At 45.1% G+C, this 13,277-nt stretch overlaps 1 protein-coding gene across 1 annotated transcript; it reads right to left on the reverse strand.

Annotated features, from left to right (window-relative positions):
- Positions 1-759: 759 nt before the first annotated feature.
- Positions 760-10,725, reverse strand: LOC115557190 (protein Wnt-2b-A). Its single transcript, XM_030374799.1, has 5 exons — positions 9,975-10,725; positions 7,377-7,597; positions 5,332-5,609; positions 3,366-3,630; positions 760-1,727 (listed from the first exon to the last, which is right to left on the reverse strand). The coding sequence occupies exons 1-5, from the start codon at positions 10,139-10,141 to the stop codon at positions 1,504-1,506; spliced, it is 1,155 nt and encodes a 384-aa protein (XP_030230659.1). The 5' UTR covers positions 10,142-10,725; the 3' UTR covers positions 760-1,503.
- Between the last annotated feature and the right edge of the window lie 2,552 nt (positions 10,726-13,277).

The following is a 13,277-nucleotide window of genomic DNA, read 5'->3' on the forward strand; positions in this document are numbered from 1 at the left end:
GATTATCTCACGCTGGACCAAAATGGGCTTGCGTAACCTTGCATGTCTTCCACTCACCGAAAAAGAAAAAAAAAGAACATACCCTATTATGTCTATGTGGCCATGTATTATATATTATGTCTGTCTGGGGCAGATAAACATGGCTTAGCTTGGAGCCTCTAATGTAGGTCTCTGTTGGTGGTGTCAGTAACACCCTGGGTATTAACCACTCTGAGACCCTCCATTTTTTACACTGCTCTATCAAACCACAACAGACCTTAACTTGGCTCTCACGATTTGAGCCCAAGCAGTCTGATTATACAAATGCAAACCTATATGTAAACCTTGCCTGATGTTCATCAGGAATTCTTATTTTGTTTCACTTCCTAATTCTGTTCCTGAATGGAAGAACATTTTGAATTCTGGGATATTTGAGTTAAAAAACAATGCCCCATATGTTGACTTATACTAAATTACACACTATCACATTTTGTACGTTAATTTATGTCGTTTTGTTTCACCTTTCCTTTCGTTACATATGGAAAGCCCTTGGAGAATATTGACTTGCATTTAACCACATGTATCTGTCTGCCTGAATGAGGCTCAGTTAAAACAATTGTGTTGTCTATTTCTCAAATGTGCTGGGTCTTGGCTTGGTCACAGGAAGTACTTTGACCTTCAGGGGCTAGCCATGGCTGCAGGTGGTCTGCATTACATAAAGAACACTCTCTTGCAGAATATTGCAGATGTATTAATCTTATCATGACATGAGGACACCGGGACATCCCATAGCAGCTTTAGTATGATCAATGTATGACGTTAAATAAAAGACATTAAGAAGCATACATTTGGGAGAATGTACATCAACAACAGGGACTGATACTGGACATTGGAACTGCACATATTGTTATTATAAACAAAAGTTCATTAAGTCATGTTATATTTGGGTCACAATATAGAAATGTTTGTTTCAACAAGGTATGTGGCTGTATTTTAGCTACAGACACCGTATGTCTGTGGTCTCGGTGTGTACGATTAGTCACAGTTTGCTTACTCCTGAATCAAGCATTTTGCTAGTAGTAGGTCCCAAATAGTGTATTTTCTCTCCAAACTTTAAAAGTGATCAAATTAACTCAGTAAAGCATAATAAGCTACATCACAATAGTATAACACTGAAAAAAGTACCTCACCAAAATTGCTCACCTCAGACGAGGTTAGGATACAGCAATGTAAATAATGTTCAATCTTTAGAAAGGACAATATAGTTACAGAAGAACACGTAAGGAGCACGCATTAATCGACCGGGTCCTTCTCAGGTTTGTGTTCAATGAAACAAAGCATTTATGTTCTTAGAGGTCTTTTCTTCAGAAAGTAATTCTCAATGTTTAAATATCAGAGGCATTGAATGAAGTGAAGAGGGTGGATCATTTAGGAAGAAACTCGCAGTCATCGATTTTATATTGGCAACCATCCACAGGTGGATAGTTTAACTGAAGGATTGGTCCATCTCGGCCAACCTCGGGTTCAATCCAACCAATCGGGTCTCTTGTGAGGCTTGCATGTGTGTACGTCCACCGTGTCCTCACAGTCCTGGCACTCCACGGCGCAGCACCACTTAAACTTGCACTCGCATTTGGTGACGCGTTGGACACGCATGGTGTCATACCCGCGGCCGCAACACATGACCTCACAGCTGTCTGGGCCTCTGGATGACTTGTCACACTCGCGACCAGCTGTGCCCAAAGAACCTGTTGTAAAGGAGGGAAAAAAAATGGGAGTCTTTTAGCCCCTCCTTCAACAGTTTATGATGAAGGACTGACTGCTCAGGCCATTCGTTTCATTCTGCAAAATGGAAAAAGTACAAAAGAAAAGACCTTCCATCCTCTGTGCAGGTATTTTAGTTTGGTGTTTCAAAGTTAAATTGTGTATTTATTGCTTGTGGTGTGTTTGCATGTTTGTGTTCAAATTTAAAGTTGATGTTCCTTTTTGGGATGTTTAGTAATCACAGGGATGAGCTTTGGCCATTATGTGATTCTTATTAGTGTTCATTTGGAGTATTATGACTTCTTTCTAACCCATCAACCAGATGTGTATACTTACAAACGCTCATCCAACTGCATGACAAAGTGTTTAACCTTTAATCCCTCAAAATAGTTACCCTAAACTCACTTTCTCGTCACCTCCTGTCTCAACGTTGACGCCGAGAAAAGGTGAGAGACTGACTGCACTTAAAGTCATTAAGGACATCAAACAAAGTAATCAGGCCCGCCCCAAATTTAGAGCAGTGCGTGTTAATTAAGCACGCTGAAGATCAAGCCTAAGATAACATGTCCTGTCTAATAACAAGGCGATCCTTGATGAGAAGCAAAGCTTGTGAAGCCAGATATTCCCCCTCGGGTGTTAAGAGGGGAGAGCTCAAACGTTACCAAAGGAAGGGTTTCAGAAATAAGCCTGCATGTATCCTTAGGGTGTGAATTCCAATACAATGGAGATTACCGGCTAGCAGGGTCATCCGTCCATTTTAAGGTCACCTCTGTAGGGTTAGGGTTTGGACAGGGAGGGCGGGGATGGGGAGAGCCCAAGCTATCTTTCAAGTGTCTCTTTCACTTCATCTCTTTCCGCTCAGACAATCTGCTCATCTAGCTGAAAAGCAAAGAAGCCCTAGATCACAATATGTTTTATCCTTGTCGGGGCGGTGTCCTCGGTTATTAATTAGAAGCTGTTTATTAACCTCCTCGGTGTTCTCCTAAAGGAGTGGGAAGAGACGCCGAGACAAAGTCTTCCAAGGGAAAACAAACACATAGAGAGAAAATGAAAGAGGTCAGCTAATTGAACTTTAAGCCGTGGAGGAATGCAACCTTCAGCAAACACGTCTGTGGTTATCATAGATTTTGTGAAACTGACACAGGGCTGCAGCAATTCATGTCGTATCTTCTCATGTCTGGTGAGAAACCTCATATTTCACATACTTCTTTTTAATGAAGATTCAGTTTATTATTGCAGATGTTTGCCTGGGAAAATCGGTGAAATATAACAACTGGAGTATATTAGAGGACGGCTAGTAATGTTTGTGGCGTTATTAGAGTTGCAGGCTGGAGTGGAAGTTGGTGCTGAAGAAAGTTTGTTCGAAAAATAACAGGTGACCCTGGGGAGCTGTAAAGCTGCACTCGAGAAAGTGTACATAAAGCCCTGAGCGTCACGTTTTCAGAGGTGTGCAACGCGTGTCAAATCCCCACATGAACCGCATGTGAGCTGTGACTACGTCATTTTTGGTTCACCGCGGTTTAACGCAGTTCACGCGTGGCTTAAAACCACTTCGGCATAGGTCAAATTTCACTCAAACACACACCCTCATAAAAGTCTGCAAAGAAAACGCCAACCCCCACCTGCTGAGCGATCGGTGAGGCAGTAGTCGGGGGAGTTCTCCACGTACACCAACTCGTTCTTGGTGCTTCCCTTGAAGTCCTGGTCGGCCACGGTGAAGCCCGTCCCGTCCTGGTTCATGGTCACCTCGATGGCCGTGTTGTACTTCTTGCGCAGGTAGTCCCCGGTGCGCCTGAAGTCGGACAGGGCCAGCCAGCAGGTCCTCACGGCGCAGGAGCCGCTCACCCCGTGACACTTACACTCCAGCTTCATGAAGCGCTTCACCGCCTGGAGCAAAGGTCAAAAGGGACACAGGGGTTAAACCAATGATGCTTCCCCCTGTGGCATGCTGTCTGGAGGGATCTTCCCTTAGCGTGCAAAATGGTAAGCCCACGTGCACTGCTGGGTCGATAATAGGGCTGGCCAGTTTATATCCGTTCAACCTTGGGATAATGGCTCCAGATAAAGGTTTTCCAGGGCAAAATTTGAATATGCGTATGTTCTTTTTAGAAATTCCAATTTCATATTGGTTGTCTTTCCCTGCCTGAATCAGAGCTGGTTGAGACCACTGTTTTAGGATCATAAATTCACACTGAAAAATGTGTTACTCTAATAATGCAAAAAGCAACTAGATATCACGTTAGGTGGATATCAGCGGCTTTGGATCCACTCATCCGTCCTTGTCCAATTTGGTAACGGCTGAGCTTCAATGATGCCTGAAGTTTTCCGATGACACACGGGTTCTATAGTAGGAGATTAGGCCTACTTCCAATCATCCCAAAGCAAACAGGTGGTTTGAACATTGTGCAAAGTTTTTATGAAATTGCACGGCAGGACTAGTGCTATTCAACCGAAGAAAAAGCACACCGGAGTTATTGAGGGGGACGGAGGGCCATTAAAGCAAAAACCATGGCATACATGGCAATTAGTATGCAGAGCTTTTTTGGGATATTTTTGTCTTGTTTAAACCCAGAAATAGCTGCTAAATTTTTTCATTGTTAAAACCCTTGTTAAACCTTTGAGAAGCATGCCACAACCTCTTCTTTTTACGGCCACAACTGACTAGTGGGAACGCCAACATGGGAAATCAAATCCTGGGGACGATTTGTAACCTACCCTTCTACCTGAGTTGCAAATCTTAAGTTTTTTTGGGGGAAATTCGTTAAACAAAAAAGATGCATTCAAATCCTGCATTGAGATTTGACTACTTACCTAATGAAAAAATATAAGAATATCCGGGCTCTGCACTAATCAATAAGTTATTCAACGAAGGAGACGGCGGATACGATCTGGTGCACCGCAGAAGCATGTGCAACGAATTAGCCCCGACTCGTTACCAACTGTGTTCCATTGGTGTGATGCTTGCTTTCATCTTGCAGTGATTATCGAGTATCCATTGCCATCAAAACATCAGGCACCAGACAGAAAGCATGTGAACAAGGGTGTAACCAATCCAAGTGAACGTGGAAGATGACCCGCCTCACAACCTCTCATGGCCACTACCTCGCATTAAACTGTAACGAAAACACCCTCCACCCACTAAACACTAATACAAAAACACATCAATGGGTCCATAGCATGGAAGCCAAGCCCGTGGAAATCCTGTTTGCCAAACCAGAGAGTAACCTTGCTGTACATACAATCAGCAAGTTCCATGTAATAGAAACTTCCATTTCTATCCAAATACTGAAAACACTACCTCAAAAAGCGACCATGAAAATGTAGGTGAGAGATTTGGAATTTTGAGATTAAAGTTTTAACCCCCCCCCCCACCTCCCAATGCCTGTACTGCATGCTGAAAGAACACTTTTTGTTCCTCTTCAAACCAATGTCTCCATGTGGGATCGAATGATTTGGTGGCAGACTTATTCAGCGCAGCACAATCAATGCTTACATTGATTGTATCACAGACGATAGGATTAAAACAATGCTGGGAAGCAGATGCCCAACAATTAAAGCATGTCCAGACTGCAAGGATCCCCATCTCACCATGCGACCACAGCGGTTGTTGTGCAGGTTCATGAGTGCCCGCGCGTCCTTCACCATCCTCTCCCGGGCATCCACAAAGTCCTTGGCGAACTTGATGCCGTAGTTGATGTTATCGCTGCAGCCGCCCCAGTCGAAGTCTCCCTTCTCGTCGCTGGCTCTGCCGCGCTTCTGGCCATCACAGCCGCAGATCTTCAGCTCACCCTGGCTGCAGGCCTTGGTGATGGCGTACACCACGCCGGCCGAAGAGATTGCGTACACAAACGCTGCCTCCCGGCTGCCTGCGTGGAAGCAGAACAGGGAAAGAAAAAACTTGCGTGAAGTGTAAACAGCGAAAGGTGTTGTAAAGTTTTTTGCCTTGAAACGTTGATGAAGGGTGATAGCAGATGCTCGTTCCTCATCTGGCGCTTTTAGATATTGCACCCAGACTTTTTGTGTGAAACAACAAAAAGGATATTTAAAGTCACAGACGTTTATGACACTTAAATTCTCCATGCATGCAACGCAATTGTTGAATTTCAAGATAGGCACCATATAAATGTATTTAATAATAATCTGTCTGGCCGATAGAATGCTGCTATTTAAAGCAGTGAAATCCTTCTGGCAGTGGCAGCATGAAAAACAGTCTGCGTATGACCGATGGACCGACTGAAGTAACGTGGAGTCAATTTGGAAAGCTCTCCGTTGTGCTCTGCTCACTTCCACCTCGTCCTGACCCCCAGAGACGGACGCTTCTCAGACACACTGCTGTGTTTTTCTTTTGGAAGGGGGTAATGGGGTGATGCCGGGTGGAGGAGGGGGCGAGAGAGAGCGGGAGGAGACGGGGGGGATGGTGGGGGGGGGGGTTATTTGGTCTGGCTTTCCCACCCAACCTCGCTGCTCCTCAGTCCTGCTCACGCAATGGAGCAGAACATGGGCGATATGTCAGGGAGTGAGGCTTTGTCTGGCTGCCAGAAACATCTACCCAAATATTTACATCTCCTATTACTGTTTATACATCATCCGTGTGGATCTCTCGATCTGCTACTTGTTTTCGGAGAACGTCCACTTTCCCAATCTTCCCTTCTTGTTCCCGGGGAAGGTGAAACCACAGCGCTTTCCTCCGCTGTCACCTCGTGGTCCCCAGCCGTCGCTCCGGGGCCACAGAGGGTGTGTATAGTTTAGAGCAGGGCATGGGGTTTGTCGATAACTTGCCCTCCCTGTGTGGCCGCCCTGGCGTGCTGATGAGAGATGGTCTTCACTCGCTTACATGTTTTTTCTGTCTGTCAATGATGGTGCCCATTGCACCCAGCTTACCCTCCCCTGGAGGAGGCATCCTCGCTCTTCATTCCTTCTCAAGCTTTCTTCCTTGATCATTTCACGAGGTTTACTTTCCCTTTAGGGAGCTACGGTGAGGTGGTGTCGTAAACATATTGCCTATGAAGCCCTTTAAGACTGTAACTGTGATGAAGGGCTATACAAAGCATAATTGACTTGGCTTGACTTGAGGGTTTTTGAGAAATCGATGCCACTCCCCTTTTGTTCCCTACGTGAACTCTGAGGTTTCTGAGGTTAATCACCTCACACTCTGGAGTCCCTCTGTGGAGAAGGCTGAAGCCAGCAGTCCCACATGCGCTTGGGCCAGAGCATGTTGGAAGGTATGCATACAAAGCATTGCAAAAGCAGTTTACTCTTTGAATAAGTATTTCATGGCATGCAGGCCTATCATGCAGACACACTCTTTAAGGGTTCTTCCAACTCCTTCAGGAGAACACTGAGGAGGTTAATAAACAGCTTCTAATTAAAAACTGATGACAACGCCCCAGACACACTCACTCACTCGCTCGCTCACTCCGTCCCTCACTCACTCACTCACTCACTCACCAACTCACTCACTCACTCACTCACTCACTCACTCACTCACTCCCTCCCTCCCTCCCTCCCTCCCTCCCAACCTCCCTCACTCACTCACTCACTCACTCACTCACTCACTCACTCACTCACTCACTCACTCACTCACTCACTGACACAAACAAGCGATGGCAAGCATGCACAACACACGGACTCACTTCGCAGCATGACGCGGCCGAACACGGTGTGGTCTCGCTCCAGGGTGCTGCAGTTCCAGCGGTGCTGTCTGAACTGGTGCTGGCACTCCCTGATCCACTCCTTGGCCCCGTCGCCGATGGACTGCATCAGGTCCGGGTGACGCTGGCACAGCTGGCGCTGCTTGTTGACCAGGCCTGGGATGTTGTCGCAGATCACCCTGGCGCCCAGCGCTCCGATGTACCTGCACCGCGAGGCAGACCGTTAGCATCCCGTCACTCACACACACACACACACACACACACACACACACACACACACACACACACACACACACACACACACACACATCGCTTGATAAACTAACAACGGTCCGCAGGGTGTATGATTTGACAGGGCTGGACGTTTGTACAAGGGACAGACGTCGTTGTCCCTGGGTTTCCTGGTGACGCCCATAGGTTGAAATCGATGGAGGGGTGGATTTTTTGGATCTGTTTCAGGAAAAGGCGTGTCACGCCATAGGATCTATTGGATGCATAAAGATAGATCCCTTGCCACTTCTATTCCAACTTGGTGAGATTGATATTGTTACAGTAGCATCATGGTTTGGGTGTTTGTCTCCGGGCCCAAAGGTTCTCGGTTCGAAACCCCCATGCCCATGTCTGCATGAGCACCCTTGAGCAATATGCCCTAATGGAACTCTACCTGCTCCTGAATGACATGTATCTACAAAGGAATCCCTCGCTGAGAATCAAGGCATTATCTAAATCACTAAATACTTACAAAAACATTCCAATTGATAACGGTGAAGAGGGCCAAGTGAGGGGAAGAGAGGCTAGCTTTATCTAAAGTGCAAACCCGTGGTAACCCACCTTCCCCGGTACATCTCTTTATTCCGTTCACGCTCACTTACTCACTCACCCCCCCTGTCACACACCTGCACCCTCTATCCTGATATCATCACGGGCCCCTAATCACAGCCGCCACCGCCATGTCGTCCATGGCCACCGAGAGAGCAGCACCCACACACACACAAACACACGCACACACACACACACACACACACACACCGCAGACACAGCTATTTCCACTCCTGTTATGGCTGTACCAGTGCCCCCCCGCCCCCCCCCCACCACCACCCCCCCATTCTTACGCTGACACCACTGAGTCCAGTGAGCAGTAAAGCAGAGCAGAGGAACGGCCAGTGTTTATTGTGTGTTGTACACAGAGGCTGTGCCAAAAGACTCCTGTGCTGGCTGGTAGAACACACACGCGCTAACACACAAACACACACACACACACACACACACACACGAAGATACACACACACACACACACACACACACACACAAACACACACACACACACACACACACACACTCACACACACACACACACACACACACACAGACACACAGTCACAGTCACATGCAAGTGATAAAACATGAGATAGAGACAAAAGAGTGGACTTTTGTGTGTGTGTGTGTGTGTGTGGGTGGGGAGGGGGGGGGGGTGATGGTCCTGTGCTGCTCATCAAAATGTTGCAATTGCTGCAAATGAGTAGTCATTGGATCAGTAAATGAGTCCATGTGGATTCATTATCACATTTGTCCTTAAATAGCATAGGAATGGACTGGAGAATACCAAACAATGTGCTATATATGGCTTAGACTATTACATTTAAACTATTAATAGTAGTTATGAAGTAGTTATTATGAAATAAATTATTACTGAAGAAGATGAAGGAGAAGACCTTAAAGGCAAATAGGATTTATAAAGCAGATTCTATGTGTGTGTGTGTGTGTGTGTGTGTGTGTGTGTGTGTGTGTGTGTGTGTGTGTGTGTGTGTGTGTGTGTGTGTGTGTGTGTGTGTGTGTGTGTGTGTGTGTGCGTGCCTGTGTGTGTGCGTGTTTGCGTGTGTGTGTGTGTGTGTGTGTGTGTGTGTGTGTGTGTGTGTGTGTGTGTGTGTGTGTGTGTGTGTGTCTGCTCTGGTGTGTTGGGTGTACTGGTGTGCCCGTCGGATCCCCAAATACCTCGAGAGAAATCATCAAGGAACACTCATTCATGCATCGGTGCCTGCACCTGCCAATTACTCCAAACAAGATGGATGATAGAGGAATGTTCCCTCTTGCCATTTATCTTCATCCTTACATATAGGCCTGAAAATGCCTGCAATTGGGCGTTCATCTATTCAAAAAATGGCAGCATAGATTGCTTACCTATTAAATCCTTAGACAGATAAATTGCCATTTCTTGTAATTTTCGGATGATTTTTTTAGGCAGTGTCGAACAAACCGAAACAATTGACTTGTCATGATGTAGGAAGGGTAGGCTAAATGTGAATTGGTTTCGTCTTCTCGCAAACAAACATTCAGAATGGGAAATCCTATCAATGGAATGCTCCCTATTGTAATGATCATGCTTTAAAATATACAAACGCATTAAATTCAATGTTTACCAAACTTTTCATCGCATGACTTTAGCCCAAACGTCTTAACACAACAAAACGTTTTCATTTGCTTTTTGAGCCCATTTGGACGATAGAATAATGAACAAGAATGTTGCGAAGATTTAACTTAAAACAATCTCAGCATCCACAAACACAATCAAAACACACTCACCACCACGATGAATCCACCCTCGGTGTAAACATAAGCAGGAGTAAAGTAAATGTGAAGCATATCCTGGACGTGCGTTTGGACTGCCGGTGCCGGATAATTGTCCCGCTGCGTGTTCCACTCCTGATCCCCATTGTTCCATTTCTGTGAGCATTTCCCAGACACAACATTTTTCTCCCCCTATTTATTGGCAACGGCGTGTGTCAGCCATGATGCGTGTCTGGTGTTTCTCTGCTGTCCATTGAAGATAAAAGATAAAAACAAAAGGAAGTTTGGTCTTAAGTTTGAGCGTAGGGTATTCTCCATTTAACGTTTATCCACAAACTTAAGGCGTCCGACGACTTTTTCCATGTCTTCGATGTTCAGTTGAATAAGTTAATATTATTTAGAAAAAATAAAACAATAACACATCCCCCTTCAGTCGTTGAAATGAACGCCAAAATAAAGGTGGGTAAACCAAAATATTAGCTGTCAGGTAACTGTGGCCGGTTGCGAGGCGCGTCGGTATCCAGAGATGCGGTGGACAGCCGCGCACCTTTCCACTTCGAGAATGAAGATGCGCCGGACGCGTGCGGCGCTGGAGCGCGTGAGCTGTCCGTGCCCCCCGTGTCAGGCAATTACAAATAGTGCCACGCTGACTTATAGACGCTGCTTGTGTATATATTTAGACAGATAGAAAGTAGGTCTTGTTATGTTATGAGGGCATAGCGCTAGAAATAAGCTATCTGTCTTGACTTCTGTGGAACATCCACTTGTCCGCTGTCCTTGTCGCTTTAGCATGGAGTTCATTTGAGATAGAAAGTTAAGGCGCGCGCACGAACACGCACACACGACATGCACGTTCACACACACACACACACACACACACACACACACACACACACACACACACACACACACACACACACACACACACACACACATCGATTTCTTTTACCTATCAATTGACAATTTGATAATTCTATAACCATTTGCTATAACCCAGATGTCTAGCAGTATAACTTGATGTATAACTGAGGGAAATGCAACACAGTTTAATTGTCTTTGTGACTAAATTAAGCTAATGAACACAAATGTCAGACTTTCGTATGATAAACTCCCTTATTGGTTTAAGGCTTCATGGAAGTGCGGCCCAGAGGTCTCTGTTTGAGTCAGATTAAAAGTATTTAAGATGAGTCAAGAGTAAAGCCATGCTATGGAGACTTTTTAGTTAATCAAATAATCCAAAATATTCCTGTGACAAATGATGACACTGTGATGATGTTTTAATGATAGTGAGGATGGACTCGGGACTTTGGGTGTTCCAACTCTTATCTGAAAAATTCTGGTTTCGATCCCTAATGTCCACAGTGTAGACCTGTGTAACGTCAGACACTTTATGTTTGGTCTGGTGTTAAATAGCAATGTTCTTTGTTTTAGGTCATGTCTAATGGGATTGTGTTGGGAATGGGGAGCAATTGGAAGCCGCAGGTGGTTATGTTGTGTTTTTTTGAGAAGTTTGGACCTTTCCTTTAATTAAATATGTTTTGGGGTTTATGTTTGGACCTATCCTTCAATTGTATCCTTTGAATTTCAACGTGGGTTTATGAACGTCTAAAACCTTCATCTGAGACATCTGATGACTTTAAAGGGCCCGCTATTTGACTCCAAGGTGTCTGGGTGATTAACGATTGCTATTAGTCCCTTGTTGCAAATCTGCCCTCCCCTGTGACTTGGTGACATCACATGTTGGAGTATCCCCCTAGATGTGTAATAGATAGATCAGTCTACCAGCTTTGAGTGGACAACCAGCAACTGGTAGGCGTATCTATCATCATACATCTAAGTGCACGCTACCACTTGTGATGTCACCAAGGCACAGGGCAGATTTCGAAAAAGCTTGTAAAAAGCCTAATCACACTCACACCTGGTGATAGCATATGGGCCCTTTTAGTATTTATTTGTTGTGTTTCAAGCATTAAACCAAGGTGTATATATTGATCAGAACATCAAAGCCATAGTTTTGGTTCAACTGCATTATACCTCATTGAGCTAGGTATGAGCTATGTTGTTCAATGTTAGATGCTGTTATGTTTCTTATGTAAATTCACTGTAAGTCTGAGTCTGAGTGTTTCGCTAAGGATCGCTTCATCTATGAAGAGTCCATAATAGTTCATGTTTTCACTGCTCATTGAGAAAGAACATCCATGGAAACATACATTTGTTGACGGACTCTGATTCTTCTCAGTTCGTTTTCTGCCAGACACAGGCCTTTTGGCCGTCCTCTGCTCATGTGGAAACAAGTTTCCTGTCTGACGGAGAGTTCTAGCACTAACCTGGATAGCTAAACAGTGTCTAACACACACACACACACACACACACACACACACACACACACACACACACACACACACACACACACACACACACACACACACACACACACACACACACACACTCACACACACACACACACTCTCTCACACACACACACACACACACACACACACACACACACACACACACACACACACAACCCTTTGTGCTTCACTTGTGAGAAGAAACCAACTCCTTTTCCCACCAAAACAGTGAATATTAAAATGAAATTTGATTTTAAAGTACAAATCCATATCATTAGTCACGCACACCTAAATAATGGTCAAGTAAAATTGATCTGCCCAGAAAATTAGTGTGTGTTTGCGTGGTTACCTATATCTTACATCTATAAGACTGTTTTGGGTAACAAATTGGTACTCTTTATGCCCTGTATGAGGTGTACTTCTTATCATAGTGCCAGCATTTTACCTGCCAGGCTGTCTTGGCTGGGCAGGTTGCTAATGTTTCAGAGAGCAGGTCTGCTTGTCCTTTAGCTATGTCATCTTTGGATATGGAGCCCCTCAGATCCTCATTACATTTGACCCTGTCTTTGTTTACCACGGGACAAGCAATGGATACTACGGTGACAACTCTATAACAAATTGCTTGTGAGACAGCAGGTGATGGCAGTGTTAACAGCAGTCATCTCTCTCTCTCTCTCTCTCTCTCTCTCTCTCTCTCTCTCTCTCTCTCTCTCTCTCTCTCTCTCTCTCTCTCTCTCTCTCTCTCTCTCGCTCTTGCTCTCTCTCTCTCTCTCTCTCTCTCTCTCTCTCTCTCTCTCTCTCTCTCTCTCTCTCTCTCTCTCCCTCTCTCGCTCTTGCTCTCTCTCTCTCTGGCACAAGGAAGCTCCAGCTGTGATATTTATGGAACTCTGTACTAAACATCCAGTGTCCTATTCAGGGACCATCTTATGGTCAAGGCTAAGTTTGGAAATGGAGAAGGGGAGGCAGG

Source organism: Gadus morhua, chromosome 13 (genome assembly GCF_902167405.1).
Source record: "Gadus morhua chromosome 13, gadMor3.0, whole genome shotgun sequence".
NCBI classification, from domain to species: Eukaryota; Metazoa; Chordata; class Actinopteri; order Gadiformes; family Gadidae; genus Gadus; species Gadus morhua.

Coding starts and splice junctions, on each gene's coding strand:
- LOC115557190 (XM_030374799.1), bottom strand. CDS start 10,141: ATGTTGTGTCTGGGAAATGCTCACAGAAATGGAACAATGGGGATCAGG. Junction 7,598..9,974: donor AGGGTGGATTCATCGTGGTG/GTGAGTGTGTTT, acceptor CTCGCGGTGCAG/GTACATCGGAGCGCTGGGCG. Junction 1,728..3,365: donor CCTCACCGATCGCTCAGCAG/GTGGGGGTTGGC, acceptor CCTTTACAACAG/GTTCTTTGGGCACAGCTGGT.